This window comes from Typopeltis vanoorti, chromosome 5 (assembly GCF_054136105.1).
Source record: "Typopeltis vanoorti isolate ZY-2024b chromosome 5, IOZ_Tvanoo_1.0, whole genome shotgun sequence".
Classification (NCBI taxonomy): domain Eukaryota; kingdom Metazoa; phylum Arthropoda; class Arachnida; order Uropygi; family Thelyphonidae; genus Typopeltis; species Typopeltis vanoorti.
The window spans coordinates 136,816,343-136,843,212 of record NC_143553.1 but is presented as its reverse complement, the minus strand read 5'-3'; the positions used below and the strand labels follow the sequence as shown (position 1 = coordinate 136,843,212).

The 26,870-nt window shown below is 36.4% G+C and overlaps 1 protein-coding gene across 1 annotated transcript in view; it reads left to right on the top strand.

Moving 5' to 3' along the window:
* LOC150106851 (zinc metalloproteinase-disintegrin-like MTP8) overlaps positions 1 to 26,870 on the top strand; it is a 263,774-nt gene that overhangs the window by 98,529 nt on the left and 138,375 nt on the right. The window contains exons 6-7 of the mRNA XM_090393491.1: positions 8,147 to 8,236; positions 25,782 to 25,853. Of these exons, the coding sequence (XP_090249617.1) occupies positions 8,147 to 8,236; positions 25,782 to 25,853 (162 nt within the window). The remainder of the gene's footprint in view (positions 1 to 8,146; positions 8,237 to 25,781; positions 25,854 to 26,870) is intronic.

Sequence of the window (26,870 nt, the reverse complement as noted above, 5' to 3'; positions counted from 1 at the left end):
GCCCAGACCAGTTTCCACCTTTATTGAGGTCTCGTCAGTGGGAGCCAGACCCAGAGGTGGCGATACCAAGGTGGAAGCAACGGAGAAGTCATATTTACCTATACGAGTTGCGAAAAGGTGTCCCACCTTCTATAAATATATAGCATAATATAATATATTATAAAATATATACAATGGAATTTTGTGGACAAACTCTGGCTAGAAGTAAAATAGTCATTAATAAAACAATAGAACAGATAAATACTTTCAGTTATCTTGGATGTGAAATATCAAAATTTTTACAGATTATATATAGGCCTGATAAATAGAACACTCAATCCAAATATAGTACAAAAATAAATACGCTTGAAAATATACAATACTTTAGCAGTGCCCACATTATTATATGGCAGTGAAATTTGGGCAATAAACAAACAAGATAAACAAAGAATAAAAACAAGTGAAATGAGATTTATGAGAACTGCAAAATACACATTATTAGACCAAAAAAGGAAAGAAGACATTTTAAAAGAACTAAAAACAAAATCGGTAGAAGAAAAACTAAACAATTATAAACAAAAATGAATAGAACATGTAAACTGTTACACCCTGATACCTTCACTATGTGGAATTTTCAGTTATCAGGGTGTAACGTGAAGAGAAAATTAAATAAAACCTCTGTATAAGAGCTGATACATAAATTATTTAAAGAAAGAAAAATATTCTTGCATCCAAGTAAAATATATGTCAAAAAAAGTGTTTGTTGAACTAACTAATAAAAGAAGGAATATATTACAGTTGTGATGTGAAAAAAAAATTAGCTAAGTAAGACAGAAAGGATTAGTCATAAGAAATTGTATGTGAGAGGATAGAGATTAAAATATTAAGTAAATTCTTAGAAAATTTTGGTAGGGGAATTAATTTAGAGGCTAGCAAAAGAAAACAACAGACTATCGCTCAGGGTCAATTCCCGGATTTAGACATCGGCACGTGTGAGTCGCGTGCTCGCCGACCTCAGGATGTTTGGCAGAAAAATGCCACCCTAATTGGTCAGTGAAGTCGAATCCAGTAAGGGGCGGAGAAAAGAAATTAAAGAAGGTGCCGGTAGGGGTCAAGGTATAAAAGGGTTAGAAACCCCACCCACGAGGCTTTTTCCCAGATAGTTTCTTCACAAGCTCCTTCGTATAGGTTTTCACGCGGTTTTCCTGAGTGGCGGGGTTGGAGTTATATCTCCGTCCGACACAAGAAGGGAACAAATAGTGAGCGGGATTTCGATTCCGTATTTCCTATGGTAAGAAACGAGGAATGCCATTTAGCCAAAGGAAAGAAGGTATTGTCTATGTGTTTCATCATCCAGTAACAGCTGTGAGAAAGGGAAATCTGTAAAGAAGTCGGTGTCCACGTGGTAAAGTTTCACAGCCATGGTATAGATGATTCTAAAGTGTGTTCTTAATTCAAGTACGAATAGTAAAGATCGCATAAGCACAGTTTAATGCCAAAAGAACTCAGGAGTGACCGATTATAGGAGAGATCATACCAGGATAGTTCAATCGGAAAAAGGTAGAGGCCAATATAGAAAACTCAAGAGAAAACGGTACTGTAAAAATCTCGTGTTAACTGAAAATCGTCTGTAATTGTAATCATTATTCTATTACTGAACTGTTGAAGAGACTAAGGAAATTTATGCTAGGACTTTAGTACATGACTGATTATAATGAAAGTATGCTTGTTAATATTAATATTATATAAGTAATTATGTGGCCTGAGATTTATGCATGTGTATTGTAACTTATAGGAAAGTTTAAATGTCAAAGTTATGTGTTAACACAGTGAAAGGATAATTTAATCTACATAGTTTTAGATAGTTAAATAGAGTGAGTTGATCACATATGTCCAGGTGCTACAGCATATAGCGTATTCAGACTAATATAGGTTTAGTTTAATCCTTTATCCCAGTGAGAGCAAACAAAGTTTGCGCCTGAAAATATCTTCAGGACTAAATATAGTGTTGTACTATCTTATCCAGTAAGTAGTGCAACACCAAGGCAACTCGTGGCAAAGGTGGAGCAAGCTACCAGGCACTTCTAACCCAGTATCTCCCATAATGCAAAACACATTTCCTATGTGGATATGTATACTGTTATGCATTAAAGGGATTGGCCATCTACCCATAGGCACAGATGACTTGCTACTGCTTCTGCCTGGTATCTCCAGCTCTGGGCCTGGCTCCCACTGAAGAGACCTCAATAAAGGTCGAAACTAGTCTGGGTAGATGGCCAATCCCTTTAATGCATAACAGTATACATATCCACATAGGAAATGTGTTTTGCATTATGGGAGATACTGGGTTAGAAGTGCCTGGTAGCTTGCTCCACCTTTGCCACGAGTTGCCTTGGTGTTGCACTACTTACTGGATAAGATAGTACAACACTATATTTAGTCCTGAAGATATTTTCAGGCGCAAACTTTGTTTGCTCTCACTGGGATAAAGGATTAAACTAAATCTATTATAGTCTAACCTAGTGATAAATAAATTTTCAACAGACTAATATAGGGTTAACTAATGTGTTAATTAGATCTGGGATTATACATATGATTGTATGAGTTGAATTAGTTATTGCGGCATGATCGCAATACCCATATAGGATCATAGCCAAATTACTTGTGATAAGCAAATGTTATTAAATATTTTCTTAGTATTGAATTGAATTATATTAGAAATTGAATTGTACCATACTAACGAGTTTAATAAACCTTTGTTCATTGATAAAACAGTTGTCTGAAATCGCTGCCCAATGCACCACTTGAAAATGTACGAACCTAATCACGCAGGAGGGGAGAATATTTAGATGAGTAATGAGATAAAGTGTCACGACTGCAATATTGTTTCACATTCAGAAATATTTTGGTGATTGCTACTTGTTTTTGTATTTAATATCTCAAACTAAATGTCCCAAAAGCACAGTATAATATTATGGACACTAAGGGGAGAAATAGCTTAAATATTTGTATTTTGGGGTGATATCTCGTACATAGATAAAAGTTGAATATAGATAAGCAGAATTTCACTAGATGAATAATAATCATAATTTGGGACACAAGAAAACCAAATGGCCAACACCCAATATTCTAAACAAATACTAAAATATAAGTCAATTGGAAAGAGAAGGCAGGGTAGACCTCAAAAAAAAAAAAAAAAAAAAAAAAAAGGATATTGGATGGATAATAAGACCGGAACAGACCAATATGGTCTATACCCATAATTAGCGTTATTATTATTATTATTATTATTATCCTTGTAGCTAACTTTGACAGTTCTGATGTCATTTTTGTTTTCTGCCTTTATGCCTTCTCCAAGGTTAATTTATTCCTTTCAAATCCATGCAACCAAATCTGAGCACAGTAATCCAGATTTAGTCTGATCAGAGCTTTATACGATGGAATCACCATCTTTTATCTTTGCTGGTCAGCATCCTTCTCCATATTGCAAGCAATCTTCTTGGTTATCCTCACCAACTTTGCAATATGTCCTGTAAACTTCAAGTTTCCATCAATCATACCTCAATATCCCTTGCCTACATCACATAAGATCTCCATAGCTCAGTCAGTTTTGATGATGCCCTTTGGTTGGAAAGACCTGCATTTAAATTCCATCTAGTACACAAAGAACCTTTTTCAAGACATTTCAATTGAAGTGAGTTAGTCAGTCTCATACATTGGTGGCAGGGTTTTCCTCCTGGAAACTCATGGTTTTCATCCCAGGCGAACTGACAATTAGAACATACACAATTAACAAACATAATAACATTGCCCTCAGAGCTAGAGTTACTTTGGCTTTAAATCCAAATAAACCAAACAAGTCTTTTCCACTTGCTCCTTCAGTTCCACAACAGAACATGTAGCCTCCCATCAGTACATCCCAAATGTTAAGATGTTACATTTAGTTGAATTAAACTGATATCCCCATTCATTTGCCCATCTGTCCATTTTATCCAAATCCTCTTGAAGGGCTACCACATCTGCATTATTACTAATAACTCTTCCTAACTTTACATCATCTGCAAACATTTCACTCAATCACTTTGCACTTCATTGACAATGTGATTTATACACAGGATAAAAATTCTAAAAATTTGAAATTCTAAAAAAATTTGAAAATGTTAAAATAACATTTCTAATTTAGACAACAGATATTTTCCATTTAAAGGAGCAGATAAAATGTATGCAATTTACAATATATTTTACTTTTTTGTATGTGTGTGTGTTGAACCTTCTCATTCTCAGAGTTTTCTTTCCCCCTTTCTCATGTTAAGGCACTAAATTCCCCATCACTGCATATCTTATATCTTTTGATATGTGTGACTCTTTTGTAAGCCAAAATTCCATTGCTTTGTCTGGTAGAGCTCATTAGCAAACTTTGGATATCAGATTGAGAAAGGTTTATACAGTAACTCCTAAAAACATCTGGCTTTAGTGGATATTCTGCATTTAGGGATATTTCAGGAAATACTGAAATTTAGGGGACACATAGTCAAAATTGTGAAGACAACACAAAGGCTTCTGGGAATGATGCAGAGGACACTGACTTGTAGAAGTAGGGAGATTCTTGTTCCATTGTATAAGGCTTTGATTTGACTATTGTGCCCAGACTTGGTCACTTGATTTTCAGAAGAATGAAGAGATGTTGGAGAGGGTTCAGAGGTGACTGACTAAGGTAGTTTCTGACCTCTGGAATGTCGAGTATGAAGAAAGATTGAGAAGATGCAAATTTCAGAGTTTGGTGGACAGGAGGTGGAGGAGGGGAGATATGATAGAGGCCTACAAGTTATTAAGGGGTTGTTATAGGATCAATGCTGGAGAGGTTCTACAGAAAAGAGTGGGAGATCAGGGGAGAACCAGAAGTCATCCCTGGAAACTGTATAAAGAGAGTGTGAGAAGCAGGTTTTATTCATGCAGAGTTGTGAATGATTGGAATGCCTTGTCTGAGAGTGTGGTGTCTGCAGAGAATTTGAGTGTGTTTAAAGCACGGTATGATGAGCTGTGTGTTTGATAAAAGGACCTCCTAGATGAGTCTTTGAATCCATAGGGGTCTTGGCTAATAATAATAATAATAATATTTCTCCTTTCTTTCTTTTTATGGGAGAGAGGGCTACTAAAATTGAATCTTATCTGATATTTAAATATTCCAATAGAAAAATAAGATGGACCTCATATGATAGACAAAGTAAGTTGTGCATAAAATTGAATAATAGTTATTTTCAGGTCAGACAATTTTCATCTTGCACAATAAGATCATTATTAGTGTGTGCATGCATGCACGCACATGTATAATGATTTGTTTAATGTAATGATATATTTATAAATTTATAGTATAAATTATTATTATCATTATTGAGAGAGACCTCCAGAGATTCAGAGACTCATCGAGAAATGATACAGAAATACAGAAAGTTTTTATATCTTTTCATTTTTTGAAGAGAAAAAACACACAAAAATGCAAATGTTGTACAGTTACCAGTATAAGTAAATTGATTTGTGACACTTGGGATTGTGATATCCCATACTTCTTTGCTATTTCATTTTGCAACATCTTACTGGCCAAGCCCTTGATTATAATGACTTGTTGTCTAAGAGTTAAGTCAGTATTGATGATTCCCAGTCATTAGAAAGACCTGGGTTTGAATTCTGTCTATCATGCAAAGAAAGTTTTAAGGGTTTTTTTTTAACTGATATGCCTCCATATGAGATGAGTTAACTCATTTCATATGGAGGCATCAGAGTTTCCCTCCCTAAATCTCAGAATTTTTCATTCTGCAAAACACACAAACTGGCCAGAAGACTGTGCTCAATTAGTAGGCATAATACACTAGCCTCATAACCTTGAGTATGATAAAAAGCATTATATGCAAATAAGCATTATACATTTAAGCTGATAAATTCTTTATAGAAATATAAGACATAATTAACAATTTTTACTTTTTATGGAAATGAACATTGCATGTGAATAGGTATTATGCATTTAAATGTTACAGTCTGTACTAATAGATGGAATAAGGTGCATACAAAGTAATAAAATTGGCAATAATGGATATGATGAAGCATGATATTAAACTGATGATATCATTATACTAAAAACAAGGGAGAGATAAGGCTTGTGTGAGGTGTTTAACAACACAACCTCTCATAAATGAGAAAGATGGAAGCCATTATTTTTTTTTGTTGGATTTTTTTCTAAGGCATTTGATAGGATACCACACAAAAGGTTGTTACATAAACTGGAGAATATGAGATTGGAATATAAACTCTTCACTTGGATCAGGGGATGGTTGACAGACAGATATCAAAAAGTGATATACAGTGGGTGTGAATCTTCCAAATTTAAGGTGACCAGTGGTGTACCTCAGGGTTCAGTCCTTGGACCATTATTGTTTAATCTATACATTAATGACATCAGGAAGAATCTAACATCAGATGTGCAATTGTTTGCCGATGATGAAAGATAGGCAGGGTAATCAGGAATGATACTGATATTCAGCAATTAAAAAATGATTTGAATAGACTGGAAATTTGGGTAAATGAAAATTTATTATTATTATTATCCAGGCCTCCATGGAGTCAAAAGACTCATCGTGGGAGGTCGTTTTTAGGAAACGCAAAGTTATGTTAGCGGGGTTATACCACAAGAAACTGAAGAGGCAAGGGATCTTGGCATATTGGTGGATAGGAATTTCAAGTTCAAAGGTCATATAGCAAAAGTTGCAAATACTCAGAGGATTAATTGCAAATTGCAAAGCCTTATAAAGAGGCTTTGATAAGACTACACCTGGATTATTGTGTGCAGATTTGGTCTCCCAGGTTCCAAGGGGATAAAGAAGCTGTGGAAAAGGTGCAAAAAAGAGTTATAAAGATTATAGCTGGATTATGGGATTTAGATTATGAGGACAGATTGCAAATATGTGGATTGCTGGCTTTGGTTAACAGGAGAAAGAGGGGTGATATGATAGAGGTCTATAAACTTTTGAATGGGTGTTATAGGATATCAACTGATGAAATTTTTCGTTATATGGAAGGTGGGGAGAGAACATGGGGGGGGCATCCATGGAAGTTAAATTTATTTGCAGTCAAGAAAGGAGTAAGAGCTAGGTTTTCTCCCAGAGAGCAGTGAGTGAGTGGAATAATTTTCTCTTAGGGATAGTGAGTGCATCCAGTGTGAATGAATTTAAGGGAAGATATGATAGCTGGTTTGGGTGAATTATAGATTATTATTATCTTCAGATGATAATAATAATAATAATAATAATAATGATTGTTATTATTTCTGTCAAGTTTGTGATGAGTGCATCTGGTGTGAATGAATTTAAGGGAAGGTATGATAGCTAGTTTGGGTGAATTATAGCCTCCCTTGATGAGCCCTCGACTCCCTGGAGGTCTCAGATAATAATAGTAATAATAATAATAATTATTATTATTTCTATTGTGTTTGTGATGAAACTTAGCTGCTTTCTGTTAAGCCATCCATGAAAGCCACTTTTCTTGATGAATGTTATGACTTTATTTCTCCAGTAGATTCTGTGACTAGCAAAAGTATCATACTCTGTAAGAGCAATTGCTCTATCTCATTGTAATATATGTAGCCTTTGTGGTTTGATCTTCTGCACAGACAGAAGGGAAGATACAAATCTTCCCTTCATGTTTACTAGTGTATGAGAGACTACAAGACTGCAGCACCTGTTAATTACAGCATAGTATACAGGACTAATTTATCCTTAGCCAAGAAAAATGCTACTCTTTCAATCAGAGGGGAAAGGTACTCATATACTGAGAGCAAAAGGATAGTCTTACTTTTTTTTCAGTTGTATTATTTAACATCCCACTTAAGTGTTAAATATTTTAGGTTTAATATTATATTTGAAGGACAACTTAATATTTTTATAATACACACACAAGAGTATATAAAAATATTAAGTTTCTGTCTACCCTTATGACTATTAAAGAGCCCTTTCTATTCAGAATTCTCATAAAATTTTAATAAGATTTAAATAAAATGGTTGGTAATTGTAATATTATAGAACTTTTTTTTCATAAATTTCTAATGTTTAAACTTGATCATAACTGCTTAAACTATACTGATTACACTTTTCAAATTGAAGTTTTCTTGTGCTTTCAGCACCGAAGATCACCAGTATTTCAAGATCCATACAGGAGTAACAGCAAATCTCGCTATGTCGAGCTGATCATTGTTAATGATAATAAAGAGGTAAGTAGTATTTGTAAGTCTGTTATAGATCATTATTTTTAAATAAAGGACATCACTAAATTTTTGACTTAGTTTTGATTATTTGAAATACAAAAAAATATAGAACCACTTAAGAGTTGAAGTTAGATAGCTAAGTGGAAACCTTACAAAGGCAGATAATAAACAAGGAGATCTGAATTAATGTTCAACTGTCACCATTTGTAGTATATTCAGTAAGTAGGCAAATGCTTGTATAAAATAAGAAATGCTAGAAGCTTGGGATTTACTGACCAAATAATAATCTGTATTGTCAAGGTCCAGCTGCATGATATAGTGTTTCTGATAGTTCAATTATTTGGTGTAGAATTTTGAAAAGGTATGTAGTATTTTGTTTTGTTTTGAAACACTTCAGACTAATCAATATCTACTGATATCATAAAAACATGCCAATATACCCCGTGTTTGTTAACATATGATAGAGTGGTGACAATGAGAGCAAGAACAGTCAGTAAGTTCAAGGAGTGGTATGATAGACTTTGTATTTCCTAGGAAGGACCTCCCACGATGAGTCTTTTGACTCCATGGAGGCCTGAATAATAATAATAATACTTTCTTGATGGACAGTGTTGTTAGTGAACATTCTTTATTTTCGTTTTAGTTTTTTTTTCATACTGAAGATTAGGCAGATAGTTGGAAAAGAGGGGACATGATAAAAACATAGTGGTTACTAAAGGGATTATGTAGAATTCATGCATCAGAATTTTTTTTGTATATGACAGGAAGAAAGAAAATAAGAGACCACTGCCAGAAACACAAGTAAAAGTGGTGTTTGCAAGGGTATGAGTAATCGATTATTTGTTTGAGAGTGGTGAATGAGTGGAATAGGTTGCCAGAGGCATTTGTAAGTTCTTTGTCAGTGAATGAGTTAAAGAACGCGAATGGTATTATGGTATTGTATGAAAAATGAACTGATTTGTGTCACAGGCTGACTGATGTGAGACAAATAAGAAGTGTGAGAAAAGTTATGGGAGGTCCTTCATAGGAAACACAAAGTCTATCATACTACTCCTTAAACTCATCGACCATTCTCACTCTTACCACTCTATCAGGCAATGCATTCCACGGTTCAACCACACTCCATGCAAAGAAACCACTCCTCACTCTCTTGCTTACAGTTTCCTTTCATAACTTCCAGGGATGGTCCCTTGTCATTACTCCTTCCTGCTGTTCAACCAAGCAAAAGAACTCCCCAGTGTCAACCCTGTAACCACCTCTCAACAGTTTAAAAGTCTCAATCATATCACCTCTCCTTCTTCTATCCACCAAACTCTGCAGTCCACATTCCCTCAGCCGATCATCATAACTAACATTGTACAGTCCTGAAACCATCTTTGTTAAACTTTGTACCCTTTCCACAGTTAATTTATCCCCTTCAAATCCTGGGGACCAATTAGAATAGGTTAGGTATTAAGTTGGAATAGGTTAGGTAATACTGGAGTGGAGACAATGGAGAAATTATTAAATAAAATAAGTGGCAAGTATAATTTATTATTAATTATTGACTGTAAATTAGAAATTCTTAAAGCAGAAATTTTGTGTTCAGTTTGCACACTAGGCATGTGTGCTCCCTTTTTCTAACTATTGTGCATGTGCACATATGCCCAACTTAGAGAAAACATTAGTTGCCAGAGTGGATGGCAGGAGTGGCCTCTTGTGGAGATAGTATGGTCACTTTGAAGATGGGAAAGTGTGTGGTTCATTGCAGGATCAAATGGAGTTTGGAGGGAATAATAATAGATACAGAACTAGTGACAATGTATTGATGCTTCTTTATATGAATGCCAGGAGCATCAGGCATAAAGAAACAAGGAGAGATAAGGAAGTTGTTATTCTTTTTTATAAAGCCTTGATACACCCACATCTGGATTACTGTGCTCAAGTCTGGTCCCCTCGGTTTCTTGGGGTTGAGAAAGCGGTGGAGAGGATTCAGAGGCGAGTGGTCTTTGGAATGTTCCCTATGAGGATAGATTGAAGGTGTGTGAATTGCAGAAGTTGGTTGATAGGAGAAAACGAGGGAATATGATAGAAACATTTAAGTTGCTTAAAGTATTTTATAGGATAGATGCAGGGGAAATGTTTCAGCACATTGCTAGAGGGACCAGAACAAGGGGCATCCCTGGAAGTTGAATAAAGGTGTGGTCAGTAGGGGTGTAAGAACTAGATTTTTTGCTTGGAGAGTGATAAATGAGTGGTATGGGTTGCCAGAGTCAGCTGTGAGTGCTTTTTCTGTTAACGGGTTCAAGGAGAGGTATGATAGATTCTGTGGATAAGATTGGATCTCCCGCAATGAGTCTTCCAACTCCATGGAAGTGCCCATATATTAATATTAATAATGAAAGAGAACTGATGATATTAAAAAATTTGAACAAGAGAGATGTGTATTCATCTCCCTTGTTCAAATTATAGATTTTACAAAGGCTTTTGATAGATTACCATGTGATAAATTGATAATTAAACTAGAATAGGTGGGTCAGATATTAGATTAGTGCATTGGATTAGAGGTTGGTTCTCTGATAGGTATCAGCAAGTTGTGTAGGTGGGAGAAGCAATATCCCAGAAGAGGAAAGTCACTAGCAGTTTACCTCTGAGGACTGTTTTAGGGCCAATGATTTTTAATCTGTATGTTAATGATATTGGGGAAAGTTTGAACAGGGATATTAAGTTGTTTGCAGATGATGCAAAGTTGGGAAGAACTATGAGAAGTAGTGTCTTTTCAAGAGGACTTGAATAAAAACAGAAGTGGGCTACCAGTTCAGTGTTACAAAGTATATTGAAGGAGGTGGAGGGAATAAGAGAGATCTAGGTATAATGGTGGATAGGGATCTAAAATTTTGAAAAAGCCTTTGATTCTCTATATCAGTCAGAAATAATAAACAGCTTAAAACGGCAAGCCATCCTAACAAATTATATCAAATTATTTAAAACTATATATTAAAACTCTGGGGTGCTCAAGGGTCAAAGCTGTATAACTGAGAGGAGACCTCCACATAGCCTTTAAAGGAATGCGGAGAACCAACCAGGGCATCTAACCTAATGTCCAATCCTCACCTTCTCGTGGTGCACCCTATTGGGTATCTACCTGGATACTGAATGAATGAGGATGAGCTGGAAATTTAGGATTTAGCCAACCAAATTATATTCTTATTTGCTTAAACCAATATAGAAAATGATGGTACAACATGACAAAATTTCATGCCGGCTGGGGCATCGCCTGGTTAAACAAGGCCCCAGTTGTTTTCGCCATGGAACCAGGGCAAACAGCGAAAAGTCAGCTACTGGAACAAATCTGAAAGCACACCCCAACTCAACATCACCAGAGTTGAAGATCGGTACTATCAACATAAGAAGTCTGAATAGCAAAGAAATGGAGCTAGCTGAGGAATTAGATAAGTATCAGATCGACATAATAGGGGTGACTGAAACAAAAAAGACAAAAACTGGTGAGATCTTTCTGAACAATAAATACAAAATGTTATATTCAGGAAATGACAATCAATGAAACGAAGGGGTAGCCATAGTATTCAACACAAAATACGTGGGCTAATCTCCTTGAATGGCAAGCAGTCTCAAGTAGAGTGATGTGGGCAAATATCAGAATCGGGAATTAGACAATGAGACTTATTTGTGCGTATGATCCCACAGAAGGTTCTACTAAGGTAGAAGTGGAGGAATATTTTGATGCTTTAGAAAAAGCAACTGACACAATGAAAAAGGAAAAGTTGGTCCTTGTTGGGGATCTAAATAGCAGAGTAGGAAATGATTGTCATACATACAAAAATATTTTGGGGAAATTTGGAGAAAAGAGCAAAGCTAATAATAATGGCAAATACCTGTTGGATTTCTGCTCAGGTCATGGACTGGTTATTACTAACACCATGTTCCAACATAAAAATGTGCACAAATTCACATGGAGAGAAGAAGCAAGGAATAAGAAAAGTCTCATCGACTATGTTATTGTTGATAGTGATGTTTTCTCCCTGGTGCAGGACACCAGAGTGTACAAAGGATTTGAAATTGGAAGCGATCACTATTTAGTCTTGAGAAAGACTTAATTGAATTTCATATTGAAAAGAATAACATGTAAGAAAGTTTTAAAGCGAATAAAAGTTGAGCAGCTCTCAGATGTGAACTGTAGACTAAAATACACAAAGATTATTGAAGAAAAAATGAAAGAATTTGAGAACAGGAACCAAACCTTGGAGATTCAGTGGCAAGCCTTGAAGAAAACCCTGATTGATTCAGCCAGAGAGGCATGTGGTGAGGTTGTCTGCAAGGATAGAAAAATCAGAACTCCATGGTGGACACAGGAAGTTAAAGAGGCAGTGAAGGAAAAGAGCATATCAAAAGTTCATGGCAATTTTATTGTATTTTAGTCTACGTGTGTAGAGGCTTAAGTGCTGTGAGGACATCATGTTGGAGGCTTAATGGATTTTTTAACAACACTCAAAAAGAATTAAAATAGAATTTAATACTTCCTATATTTCGTCCTAGTCACTAGGACATCTACGGGGATTACAAAAACAATTAATGTAACATATACACAAATAACAAACAATACTAAGCCCAACCACGTGGGTGACACTAAAGTCCTATCTATATAGAGCGCCCTCTAAGGGCAGTAGTAGGTGGCCTGGAATGTAAGGTGGGAACTCTGGTGATGAGTGTTTCCCAAATCTTCGGAAGCTTAATGCAACCGTATTTATTGAGATTTGGTTGGTTTTTGAGAGCTGCTGCTGCTTCTAAGAAAAGTCTCTCTTTCTTGAATTTCCTGTGGTGGAGCATGGTGGTTTTCTTCCATGATACCCTATGGGTGGTGTCCAAAACATGGTCAGCCAAGCCTGAATGGCCATAGTTGTGTTTGAAGATGTAAGACTTGTGTTCCTCTAGATGGATGGATGCTGATCTGCGTGTCTGTCCAAAGTACGCCAGCTTACAGGAACAGGGTACTTTGTAAACTCCAGGCAGAGAGAGAGAGAGGAGGGAGCTGATCTTTCGTAGAACGGATAAGGGTAGCAAGTTTGCGGTGGGGCTTATATGCTGTGTGTAGGTTGTACTGTTTTAGTATCTTGGCTATTTTTTCGGATGTGCCACGGATGTAGGGTATGGTGATGGCATTTTTAAATTCTTGTTGACGAGAAAGATGGGGAATGGGGGAGGAGTTGATTATTTTTTTGATACTGTGATCGCTGTAGCCATTGGAGAGGAAAGTGCTGTGTATGTGGTTAAGCTCAGTAGTGAGGGCAGTTCCACTGGAACAAAGATTGTGGGCTCTCTTGGTAAGAGTTTTAATAATGCCATATTGTTGAGATGGGTGGTGGTGGGAGAGTTTGTGAATGTATCTGCCTGTGTGTGTGGGTTTTCTGTATACGGTGAAGGTAAGTGTATCATTAGGCAGGCGTGTGACTAAGGTGTCTAGGAAGGGTAAACAATTGTTCTTTTCCTTTTCCATAGTGAACTGGATTCTTGGATGTAGACTATTGAGATGACTGAGGAAGGAGTCTAACGTGTCTGGGCCATGAGGCCAAATAGAGAACACATCATCTACATATCTTAGCCAGATAGAAGGTTTGAGTGGGGCTGAGTCTATGGCTCGTTTTTCAAAATCTTCCATATAGAAATTGGCAAGGGGGGGTGAGAGGGGGGAACCCATGGCAGTTCCCTCTATCTGCTTGTAGATTTTGTTGTTCCAAGAGAAATACCCAGAGTTAATGGCAAAGGAAAAGAGATCTAAGATGTCAGAGGGAAAAACGTTTTCTAAGAGAGATAAGGTGTCAATTAAGGGAATATTGGTAAACAAAGAGGAGATATCAAAGCTTACCAATATGTCTGTCTTATTCAAGGTTAAATTTTCTGTGAGGGCTTTAAAGTGGGTCGAGTTTTTTATATAGAAAGGGAACCTTCCGGTGAGGGGGATCAGAGAGTTGGCCAGCTGTTTAGATAGTCTACAGCAAGGCGCATTGGTGGCATCTACTATAGGCCTGAGTGGGGAATTGGGTTTGTGGATTTTTGGTAAACCGTATATTTGGGGGGGACGGGAGCGGAAAGGTTTAAGTTTTTTCATGACGTCAGGGGACCAGGAAGATACTTTTTTGAGTAAGATTTTTAGTTTCTTAACTTGTGTTTTTGTGGGGTCGTGTTCTAGCGGGATGTAGGTAGCGCGATCGTGAGGATAATGTTCATTTTACGATTGTATTCACTGGTATTAAGAACGACTGTGGCATTACCCTTATCCGCTCTGGTGATGACGATACTTTTTTCTTTACGTAGTTTCAGGAGACCCGTGTGTTGCGCATATGATAAATTACTTTTTGGTGGCGAAGAATGCGCGAGGATGTTACACCTGATATCTTAGGAATATAGTATTCTCAGCTATCATGGTGTAACATGAAGAATAAATATCATAAATTAAAACACTTGCATAAAAAAATGAATTATTTAATGGAATATTTCTTGCATCCAGTAAAATGTATAAAACGTAAGGGTTGTTGTTAAAGTAGCTGATAAAGGAAGGAATGTATTAATATTGTAATATGACTTAAAATAAGGAATTCTAACTAAATAAGTAGCTAACAAAGGAAAGTATAGATTAATATTGTAATACGATTAAAAATGAAAGAGTTAAGTAAATAAGTAGAAATGGGTGAGTCATAAAATACGTTATGTGAGAGATTAAGTTATTAAGTAGAATTCATAGAAAAAGTTTGAAAGGGGATTAAGTCAGGCTAGCACAAGAAAAGCAAAGCTATCGCTTAGGGCCGATTCCCGGATTGAAACATTGAGAACGGGCTTGCCGATCAAATGACGTTTGGCGAGAAAACGCCACCCTAATTGGTCGATGATTAAAAAACAAGTAGAAGGAGGAGAAAGGAAGTAAGAAAAGGTGCCTGCCGTTAGGGGAGCAGCTATAAAAGGGTTGGTAACCCCCCCCAAGGAACCTTTTTGGATAGTCGCTTTTGGCCTTGGAGTTTAGTTTTGGTTCCGGTGGAGTTCACGGGGTTTTCCTGAGTGGCGACAGGGGTGATATCTCCTCGTCACAACACGGAAACGAAAGTGAGCGGGATTTCGATTCCCGTTTTCCCGAGTAGGAAGCAAAGGAAAAATTGCCATAGAGTCCTAGAGAAGGAGGGATCTTCTTCGTTTCGATGCTAGTGATAACTACACAAAGCAGAAAGCTGTAAAGAGATCGATGTCCTTGTTGCTAATAGTAGAGCAAATATATGTGTGTTAAAGTATTCCAGAGTTACGAGAAGTTATACCAGAGGTTCGTTTGGAAAAGGATAAAGGCCCATACGAAAAGCTCAAGAAAGGTACTGTAAATCATAACCTATGTTAGCTAGAAATTTGTCTGTGAAAAGTATCGTGATTCCAATACAGAACTGTTGAAGTTATACTAGGACTTTAGTATATGATAGAATGTGTTATGTGTAGATTGACTAGTGTTAAAGATTTGTGAATGATTAAGAGTCCTAAGGTATTTTTGCATGTCTATTATATTGCACAAGATATTTAAATGACATAATTGTGTGTTAGTGCAAATAACGGTATAACGGAATAGTGTGAATTGAGTAATTATGTATCCTAAGAATTGAATGCCTAATGTAATGTATAAAATAATTGAAATGTCACAAGTATGTGTTAGCAGTGAATGATTTGTTAATCTACTTCAGTATGAATAATCAGATAGTGTGAATTGATCTAATTTGTTCACATCAGGTGAATTTATGAATTAATGTGTATGGCGGCATAATCACAAATAGCCATATTGCTTGTAATAATTTAATGTTAGTCTATAAGTATTTTAGTTTAGTATTTGAATTGTACCATGTTTAGAAACTTAATAAACCTTTTGTTCAGTGATAAAAGAGTTGTCTGATGTTGCTAATCCAATGCACCGCTTAAAATCATCATACCTAATCACACGGGAAAATTTAATGTTGAGGAAAGAGATTAAGAGTCACGACTGCAATAATATTTAAATACTAAGAGATATATTCGAGATTGACTTTCTCCCTATTTATGACAACATAAATGGTGCAGTTGATAACCACTTGAAAATATTGTACTTAGTCACGCGGAAAATTTAAGTTGAGAATCGAGTTAAGTGTCACGACTGCAATAGTTACACTTTCAGATATATTTGAGTTCTTTCTCCTTGTTAATGTATGTAATATCCTAAACTAAATATCCCAAAAGGCGCAGTATAAATACAAATATTAGGGGTGCTACGGGGAGCAATAACTTAGATATTGGTATGAGTTTTGGTAAAATCTCGGGCATAGAAGTTAGAAGAATATAGATAAAAGGAATTTGTAAGATTAGAGTAGAAATCGTAAATTGGGACACAACAAGGATGTTGGCTACGTCAAGTCTGATGTTGTTAGCTATCTCCTTAGTATTGTTTGTTATTTGTGTATATGTTACATTAATTGTTTTTGTAATCCCCGTAGATGTCCTAGTGACTAGGACGAAATATAGGAAGTATTAAATTCTATTTTAATTTTTGAGTGTTGTTAAAAAATCCATTAAGCCTCCAACATGATGTCCTCACAGCACTTAAGCCTCTACACACGTATTCTAATCATCCATGGAGAAGAATTAGCACGCAAATCCAAGCAATATGGTAAGTCAAAACTACGACTATCTAGGCAACTAAATAGGCTGGCCTTTTTAAAACGATGTCGGGATACAAGAGTGATACCAAACTGCGTTAAAATGAAGATCAATTTCCATTCCAAAAAAGCACTTCGTATATATAACCGTGCCAGCCGGGCATTACTCCGCGAGCAAATCGCCTCTACACGTGCTACCCTCGCAGTGACGAATGCTGCCATTGGCTCCTTACATTCAGAACTCTCCACCGTTCTTAACCCTGAACTTTGGTCGATTCTCTCTGGCATTTCGGAAACTTCCGCACAGAGAGAATTCCAAAAAATAAAAAATAAACACATCAAGAAATATAGCAACCTTGTCAAAAACAAACCACAACCACAAATTCAACCGCTCCAGACAGTAATAAACCTCTCTTCCAAAAGGCTCAATGACGATGCCGTCAGCGCCCTTTGCCTCGGCTGTAATTTTGCCGTCGCTCCAAAGGAAGTGCCGGTGATTGACGTAATGGTGAACATCGAACAGGGAATCGGTCGCTTACCGTCGGAGATAGCTAACAACATCAGACTCGACGTAGCCAACATCCTTGCGCATTCTTCGCCGCCAAAAAGTAATTTATCATATGCCCAACGCACGGCTCTCTTGAAACTACGTAAAGAAAAAAGTATCGTCATCACCAGAGCGGATAAGGGTAATGCCACAGTCGTTCTTAATACCAGTGAATACAATCGTAAAATGAACATTATTCTCCGCGATCGCGCTACCTACATCCCGCTAGAACACGACCCCACAAAAACACAAGTTAAGAAACTAAAAATCTTACTCAAAAAAGTATCTTCCTGGCCCCCTGACGTCACGAAACAACTTAAACCTTTCTGTTCCCATCCCCCTCAAATATACGGTTTACCAAAAATCCACAAACCCAATTCCCTACTCAGGCCTATAGTAGATGCCACCAATGCGCCTTGCTGTAGACTATCTAAACAGCTGGCCAACTCTCTGATCCCCCTCACTGGAAGGTCCCCTTCCTATATAAAAAACTCGACCCACTTTAAAGCCCTCACAGAAAATTTAACCTTGAATAAGACAGACATATTGGTAAGCTTTGATATCTCCTCTTTGTTTACCAATATTCCCTTAATTGACACCTTATCTCTCTTAGAAAACGTTTTTCCCTCTGACATCTTAGATCTCTTTTCCTTTGCCATTAACTCTGGGTATTTCTCTTGGAACAACAAAATCTACAAGCAGATAGAGGGAACTGCCATGGGTTCCCCCCTCTCACCCCACCTTGCCAATTTCTATATGGAAGATTTTGAAAAACGAGCCATAGACTCAGCCCCACTCAAACCTTCTATCTGGCTAAGATATGTAGATGATGTGTTCTCTATTTGGCCTCATGGCCCAGACACACACGTTAGACTCCTTCCTCGGTCATCTCAATAGTCTACATCCAAGAATCCAGTTCACTATGGAAAAGGAAAAGAACAATTGTTTACCCTTCCTAGACACCTTAGTCACACGCCTGCCTAATGATACACTTACCTTCACCGTATACAGAAAACCCACACACACAGGCAGATACATTCACAAACTCTCCCACCACCACCCCTCTCAACAATATGGCATTATTAAAACTCTTGCAAAAGAGAGCCCACAATCTTTGTTCAAGTGGAACTGCCCTCACTACTGAGCTTAACCACATACACAGCACTTTCCTCTCCAATGGCTACAGCGATCACAGTATCAAAAAAATAATCAACTCCTCCCCCATTCCCCATCCTTCTCGTCAACAAGAATTTAAAAATGCCATCACCATACTCTACATCTGTGGCACATCCGAAAAAATAGCCAAGATACTAAAACAGTACAACCTACACACAGCATATAAGCCCCACCGCAAACTTGCTACCCTTATCCGTTCTACGAAAGATCAGCTCCCTCCTCTCTCTCTCTCTGCCTGGAGTTTACAAAGTACCCTGTTCCTGTAAGCTGGCGTACTTTGGACAGACAGGCAGATCAGCATCCATCCATCTAGAGGAACACAAGTCTTACATCTTGAAACACAACTATGGCCATTCAGGCTTGGCTGACCATGTTTTGGACACCACCCACAGGGTATCATGGAAGAAAACCACCATGCTTCACCACAGCAAATTCAAGAAAGAGAGACTTTTCTTAGAAGCAGCAGCAGCTCTCAAAAACCAACCAAATCTCAATAAATACGGTTGCATTAAGCTTCCGAAGATTTGGGAAACACTCATCACCAGAGTTCCCACCTTACATTCCAGGCCACCTACTACTGCCCTTAGAGGGCGCTCTACCTAGATAGGACTTTAGTGTCACCCACGTGGTTGGGCTTAGTATTGTTTGTTATTTGTGTATATGTTACATTAATTGTTTTTGTAATCCCCGTAGATGTCCTAGTGACTAGGACGAAATATAGGAAGTATTAAATTCTATTTTAATTCTTTTTGAGTGTTGTTAAAAAATCCATTAAGCCTCCAACATGATTTTAGTCTACAGTTCTCAGATGTGAACTGTAGACTAAAATACACAAAGATTATTGAAGAAAAAATGAAACAGTTTGAGAACAGGAACCAAACCTTGGAGATTCATGGCCAGCCTTGAAGAAAACCCTGATTGATTCAACCAGAGAAGCATGTGGTGAGGTTGTCTGCAAGGATAGAAAAATCAGAACTCCATGGTGGACATAGGAAGTTAAAGAGGCAGTGAAGGAAAAGAAGAAAGTATATCAAAAGTTCCTGGAAATAATTCAGTTGTGCTCTTAGAGAATACAGAGACAAATGTAAGAAAGCTAAACAATGTGTAAAACTAGCTAAACAAAAGTCATGGATGGACTTTGGCAATAACATAGAAAATAAATATCAAGAAGTGGTAAGATATTCTGGAGGTTTTTGAAGAAGCTAAGAAATGGAGGAAAGAGTGCTGTAAAAGGAGTTAGAGATGATAAAGGTTACATGAAAACAGGAGAAAAAGATATTCTTGAAGTATGGAGTAATTACTTTGAAAAATTGCTAAATAAAACAAGCAGTGATAGCACAGTGGTAAAAAACACACAGCAGGCATATAGTCAGGAATACATATCCATACTTGAAGTAGAAAAAGTCATCAAAGGCTTAAAATGTGGAAAGACAGCAGGAGTAGATGATATTTGACCAGAAATGCTGAAATATGGTGGTATAAAAGTCTTACAGTGGCTGCACAGCATAGTTCTGAAAGCCTGGACAGAGGGACGAATTCCCGATGATTGGAGTAGACCTCTAATAGTACCCATATATAAAAAGGGAAATAAAACTGAATGTGAGAATTACAGAGGTATTTCCCTACTGAGTGTTCCTGGCAAAATCTATGCAAGTATACTTGAGAAACGTTTGAGAAGAATTGTGGAAGAAAAGCTTGGTGAAGAACAAGCTGGATTCAGGCCAAATAGAGGCTGTCAAGATCAGATCTTCACTTTACGACAAATAGTCGAGAAAGCATGGGACTATAACAAAGATCTGTATTCAAGTTTTGTCGATTTGGAAAAGGCATATGACAAGGTGCCAAGAGAGAAGCTATTCAATACGCTGCAGTTATATGGTGTCAATGGGGCATTATATCAAGCAGTACTTAGTCTTTATTTGAGTTGTAAGTCAGCAGTCAGAATTGAAGGAAGTACAGGAAGATGGTTTAATGTTAAATCTGGTGTGAGACAAGGATGTACATTATCCCCTCTGTTATTCATTATCTATATGGATCACATAATGAAGGAAAGTGGTATTAAACCTGATATCAAAATTGGAGATGTTAATGTCAGCTATTTGCTTTATGCAGACGATATTATACTTCTAAATAAATCCGCTACAAGTTTGCAAGAGTCCCTGACTAAATTGAATAACTGTTGTAATAGATATGGTATGAAGGTCAGCATTAAAAAGGCAAAGACAATGAAAATAGGTAGAATTGTTGAAAATGTCAACTGTGTTGTGAACGGGGAACCTGTGGAACAAGCAAAACATTTCAGCTACTTAGGCACGATTTTTAGTGAAGATGGTAAATTAAATATGGAAATAGACAACAGAATCAACAAAGCTGGTATGGTAGGAAGTCAATTGAATAGATTCATATGGAATAAGAGAGAAATTAGTCGGAACACTAAATTAGCTGTATACAAGACAGTGTTCAAATCAGTTTTAAGTTATGGATCTGAGAGCTGGGTCAGAAGTAAAACACTTGACCAAAGACTAGAGACTGCAGATATGAGAGTCCTGAGAAAGATTAGAGGCATGAACAGATGGCATCAATGGCAATATCATATTAAAAACGAGGATATTAGGAAAGAACTTGACATTGTCGGCATCCAGGAATGCATTAGCAGAGCTAATCTCAGGTGGTATGGTCACTTAAACAGAATGGGCGAGGAAAGATTAGCAAAACAAGTGTTCTCTGCCAGGTTGGCAGGAAAACGACTCAGAGGAAGACCAAGATATAGGTGGATTGATACGCTACAATGTGCCTTAGACGATAGAAATATAAGATCTGATAATGATAATATTGGAGTCATGACAAGTGACCGACTGATTTGGAGGAAAATTGTAGATAGGAAGTTAGTAATGATGTAAATTTTTCATGTAGTACTATCATATCCTGTACACCCTTTGAGGGTACACGTCAGGAAGTTGATGATGATATTCAAACTCAAAAGCAAGTATAAAACTAGAACATCAGGGAAAGGAATTTGGAGTTGGAGGAGTAAGACAAGGAGATCCTATATCGCCCAAATTGTTTTCTGCTACATTGGAAGAAGTCTTGGAGAACATCTCATGGAAAAATTATCGAATTAGCATCAGTGGAAAAAATCTCAATCACTTATATTTTGCAGATAACATTGTATCAATGGTATAAAATACAACAATCTTAGATATGCTGATGATACCATTCTAATAGCAGAAAACAGAAACAAATTAATCAAATTAATGCAGTTACTAATAGATTGAAGAAGGTAAAGAATGTGGATTAGATATAAATGCAAAAAAGACCAAATTTATGAAAATCTCAAAAGAAAGCAGATCGAGCTAGAAATATTCATAAACAATATGAAAATTGAACATACAGCAGAATACAAATATTTAGGCACTTACTTTACTGCAGATGGAAAGCAAGATAAAGAAATAAAAATAAGAACAGCATAGCTAAAGATGCATTCTGGAAAAATAAAGATCTGCTCATAAGTTCTGTGAGTATTGAGACAAAGAAAAGAATGATAAGAACATTAGTGTGGCCAATTTTCACATATGGAAGTGAGACCTGGATATTCAAGAAGAGAGTAAGACAACAGATAATGGCCTATGAAATGTGGTGCTATAGGAGAGCTCTAAAAATCCCATGGTCAGAACATGTGTCAAATACAGATGTCCTACAGAGAATGAGAACACAGATCTTTATTACAGGAAATGATCCAGAGAAAGATGAGATTGGCAGGACATGAACTGAGAGGTTCAGCAGGATAGAGGATACTAACAGTTTTAGAAGGAAAAATTATGGGAAAAGGATCAAGAGGCAAAAAACAAAGGACATGGCTTGAAGATATAAGATCATGGACAGGATCACATGGCTATGCAGAAACAAAAAGGAAAGCCACCAACAGGGAGAATTGGAAGGACATGGTGCTGCACCCTCTCACTGAGGAAGCTACATGATGATGAAAGAAGCTCAGGAAATGCTAAATGACCTTGATAGAGAAAATAGGAAAAAGGATTTAAAGATTAATCTAAAACCAAAGTGATGACAAATTCAGATCAAATTGAATCTGAATTTGTCAGATTGAACTTTCCTCCACAAAAATTGTGGAGGACTATATTTACCTTGGCCAGTTAGTTTTAAGGAAAAACAAGATAAAGAAATAAGTAGAAGAATTACACAAGAAAAGAAAATATTTTGGTTGTACAAAGATTATCTGTTAAGGGATTTACCTATATGCCTAAAAAAGAAAGCTCTTTATTATATGCATTATTCCAGTGTTGACTTATGGAAGTAGGACATGGTCCCACTTCCATAAGTCAACAATTGAAAAACAGGAAGAGAGTTTGTGTGTTGCCCAAAAAGCCTCAGAGAGAAGAATACTCCACATAACAAAAATGGATAGAATAGGAAATACTAGAATTAGAGAGAGAGAGAGAGAGAGAGAGATAATTGGAGTAGAAGATATTGTGAAGTGTTGAAAGCATTGAAGTGGAGATTGGCTGATCATATTAGTACCTGTAGATGAAAGCTAGAAAAAAAATTAAGCACTGAGTAGATATCAAGAGTAGATATCATTCCTCCATCTTGTCAAAAAACAAGATGGAGGGATGATCTACAAAGCATTGACATGAGATGGTACACATTGGTTAAAAACAGACAAACCTGGAAAGTTAAGGGGAAGGCCTATATTCTGCAGTGGATGGAAAGAGACTAAAGAAGAATAAGGGAACTAAAATTTAGAGAACACATTTCTAAAATTTGAGGACAACACAACAAATTTTGACAATGATGCAGAGAACACCGACTTGCAGAACTAAGGAGATATTCTAGTTCCATTGTATAAGGTCTTGATTAGGCACATAAGGACCAACTGTGCACAGATTTGGTCACTTGGTTTTCAAAAGGATGAAGAGGTATTGGGAAAGGGTCCAGGAGGTATTTGACTAAGGTGGTTTCTGGTCTCTGCAATTTGAGTATGAAAGGTTGAGAAGATGTAATTTACAGTCCATTGGATAGGAGGAGGAGTGATATGATAGAGTCATATAAGTTGGTAAGCGGCTCTTATCAAATTAATGTTTCAGAGGTATTTCAGAGTATGTTGTGGGAGATTGGGAGGGAACAAGATGTCATTCCTAGAAGCTGTATCAGGAGGATATGAGCAAAGGAGTGAAAAGCAGGTTTTGCATGGATAGTGGCGAATGACTGGAATGCATTGCCCGAGAGTGTGGTGTCTGCAGAGAATGCTTTAAGGCACAATATGTTAATAATAAACAAGATGTCATTCCTAGAAGCTGTATCAGGAGGATATGAGCAAAGGAGTGAAAAGCAGGTTTTGCATGGCTAGTGGCGAATGACTGGAATGCATTGCCCGAGAGTGTAGTGTCTGCAGAGAATGCTTTAAGGCACAATATGTTAATAATAAACAGTCAAGTCATGATCAGTTCCATAGTCTGCTTCATTAAAACATGTGGTGAATTCTATTTAGTCCATCCCTTTGTGACATTGAGCATACTCAGTACTTGGAATACATTCCCTACCTCTATCATATTACTTTGAACACTTTATTCCTCTAGGAATAAATCCTGCTGTACCAGAATTGACCATTAACCAGGCGAGTATTAAAAAGCTTAAATATGTCATCTGCATTTTCACCTGAGTCCTATCTCTATCCAACAAGATAATCTGTCCACAATAATTTTTTTCTCTTACTGGTTACATAACAAATTTGGGATTCTCCTTGGATTACCGTGCTAGTCTTCTCTTGTATTCTAATTTTCTCTTCTTACTATACCATTCACCTTTCTTGACCAAGGCTTACATTCCTCATGGAACTGATCCCCCTCTTTCTTTTTCTTTAATATGGCTTCCATAATCTTTTTCATATACAATTCCATTTAATTTTTCTAGTTATCCATTTAACTCCAAATGACTTTATCTTCTTCACTCGAGGTATACAATCTGCTATTGATGTCAACTATTTTTTTTCTTAAATATCTCCCATGCACTACTGACCTCTCTGCCTTCAAATTCTTTCATCCACTCTACTGTTGCAAGCTGCTTTCCAAGTCTATGGTAAGCTAGGATATGATTGTGATATCTCTATTACAATCATATCCTCTGATGTTGTGATTAAGTCCACAATTCTTAATCCTTGTATTCTCTCCATCACATGCTGCTTAAGATAGTTGTCCCTTAAGAAGTCCAAAAATTCATTTGTCTTAGTATTGTGTGCTGCCTCTTCTTCCCAGTGATATTACTATGGTTGAAGCCCTCCCCCACATATATAATCACTCAATTTGCACTAATTTACTTAAACACTTCTCTTCCTTGCTCCCTCTCTCTCTTATATCCTTCTTTCACACCTATTCTCATTCTCCTTTCACCAGCCAAACTCTCCAGTCTCTTAATCTCTTCAATCACTCTCCTCAACTCCATTTTCATGCCTTCCAGCTTCTTTCTCAGTAGTTTTGTTTCTCTCTCCACACATCCTGTTTTTAGACATTCATGCATGTGCACATACACACACACAATCATAGCCATAAGATAAACCATCTCTTGCTACAGCGCTCTCTTCAGCCTCTAACAAGCTGCTGGTATCAACAAATAAGCACTCACCCATTTCCAAAGCACTATCTCCACTGCTGGTGAATCTCGAGATCAAAACACTTATGTCATCCAATACTGGATGATGTCACCTCATACTGGATTCTACCTATAATAGAAACATAATTTTCTAAAGGAGTTTTATAGAGTAGACTCTAAAGAAATTTCACAAATTTCACTGGGTGGGAAAGAACAAATGGACATCCCTTAAGTTTATGTAAAAGTTTGGCAATCATGAATACTTTCTCATTATAAGTTTAAAGAGAGATATGATAGGCATTGGATAAATAATGGTTAATGTAGGCTTCCTGTAGTCTTTGGAAATTCCATGAGAATGCCTGTGTAATAATAATAATAATAATACAATGCTAATAATTATGAACTATAGATCAGTAAAATGAAATTGGATAAGTAAAATATAAAGTACTTCATTAGACTTCGTATTTTAATAGACCAAATTTTTAAACAGTATTTCATTTTTTTAATTGATATTCTGTATATGTTCTCCATGTTTTTTTTTGTATCATTTTTGTTGATTATATTTTTACAGTTTAAAGAATTAAAGCAAGACAAAAAAGCAGTATTTGAAAGAAGTAAGAAAATAGCCAATATTGTTAATGGAGTAAGTTTTTCTTTTCTATGTTTATGTGAAGTGATTGAAAATTAAGCTATAATGATTTGTTTTAACACTGTTTACAAGAGTATACTTTAACATGTATTGTTCTGTTTTACTGTTGATACAGTGTATGTTATTTCTGGATTTCTGCCATTAATTATTTTATGTGCATTTTCCTAATCTTCATAATGCAGTTTGACTTTGTGCATTATCAAATATGTTTAACTAATTCCTTGGTGAGTTAGTTAAAGAGTAGTACTCTTTCAAGCTGTTTTCTGAATTGTCAGGATTTTCTATGTGCAGTTATTACACATATTTACTTTCTTTATTAAAATTTATACATGCTTAACCACTTTCTAAATTATAAGATTTAGATAGTTAGCATGTAGGATTTTAAGATTTCTCTTTCTGATTACAGGCAGAATGAATATTTCATCAGCAAATTCTTGATATATATCCTCAAAGGTTGTATAGCATACTATGATATTACTACATAATTAAGTTTACATTATTATTAACTTCCTATCAACAATTTTTGTACAAATTGATCTGCTATTTGTCAGTACTTCTGTATTATCAGATCTTATATTTTGGTCTTTAAGGCTCTTTTAACTGCATCATTCAGACTATATCTTTTACCTGCCACCCTGACATCAAATATCTTTAAGTCATCTTTGCTAACCTTTATATATTATTAACCTCGGTTCTCCCATTCAGTTTAGTGACACCATACCACCTTAGATTAGCTTTGTTCACACATTCCTGAGTGCTAACAAGGTCAAGTTCCATCTGTAACAAAATACTCATACCTGTGGTTTCTAGTCTTCAATCAGCTAACCTACTTTTGACATTAAAATTGGTTTGAACACTGCCTCATATACAAGTAGTTTAATGTTTTGTCTAATTTCTCTCTTATTTCATATAAATTTAGTAGCTAATAGCTCTTCCCCACTATGCCACTTTCTTTATTTTGTTACCTGTTTGCAAAATTTGAAATATTTTACTTGTTCTATAAATTCTCCA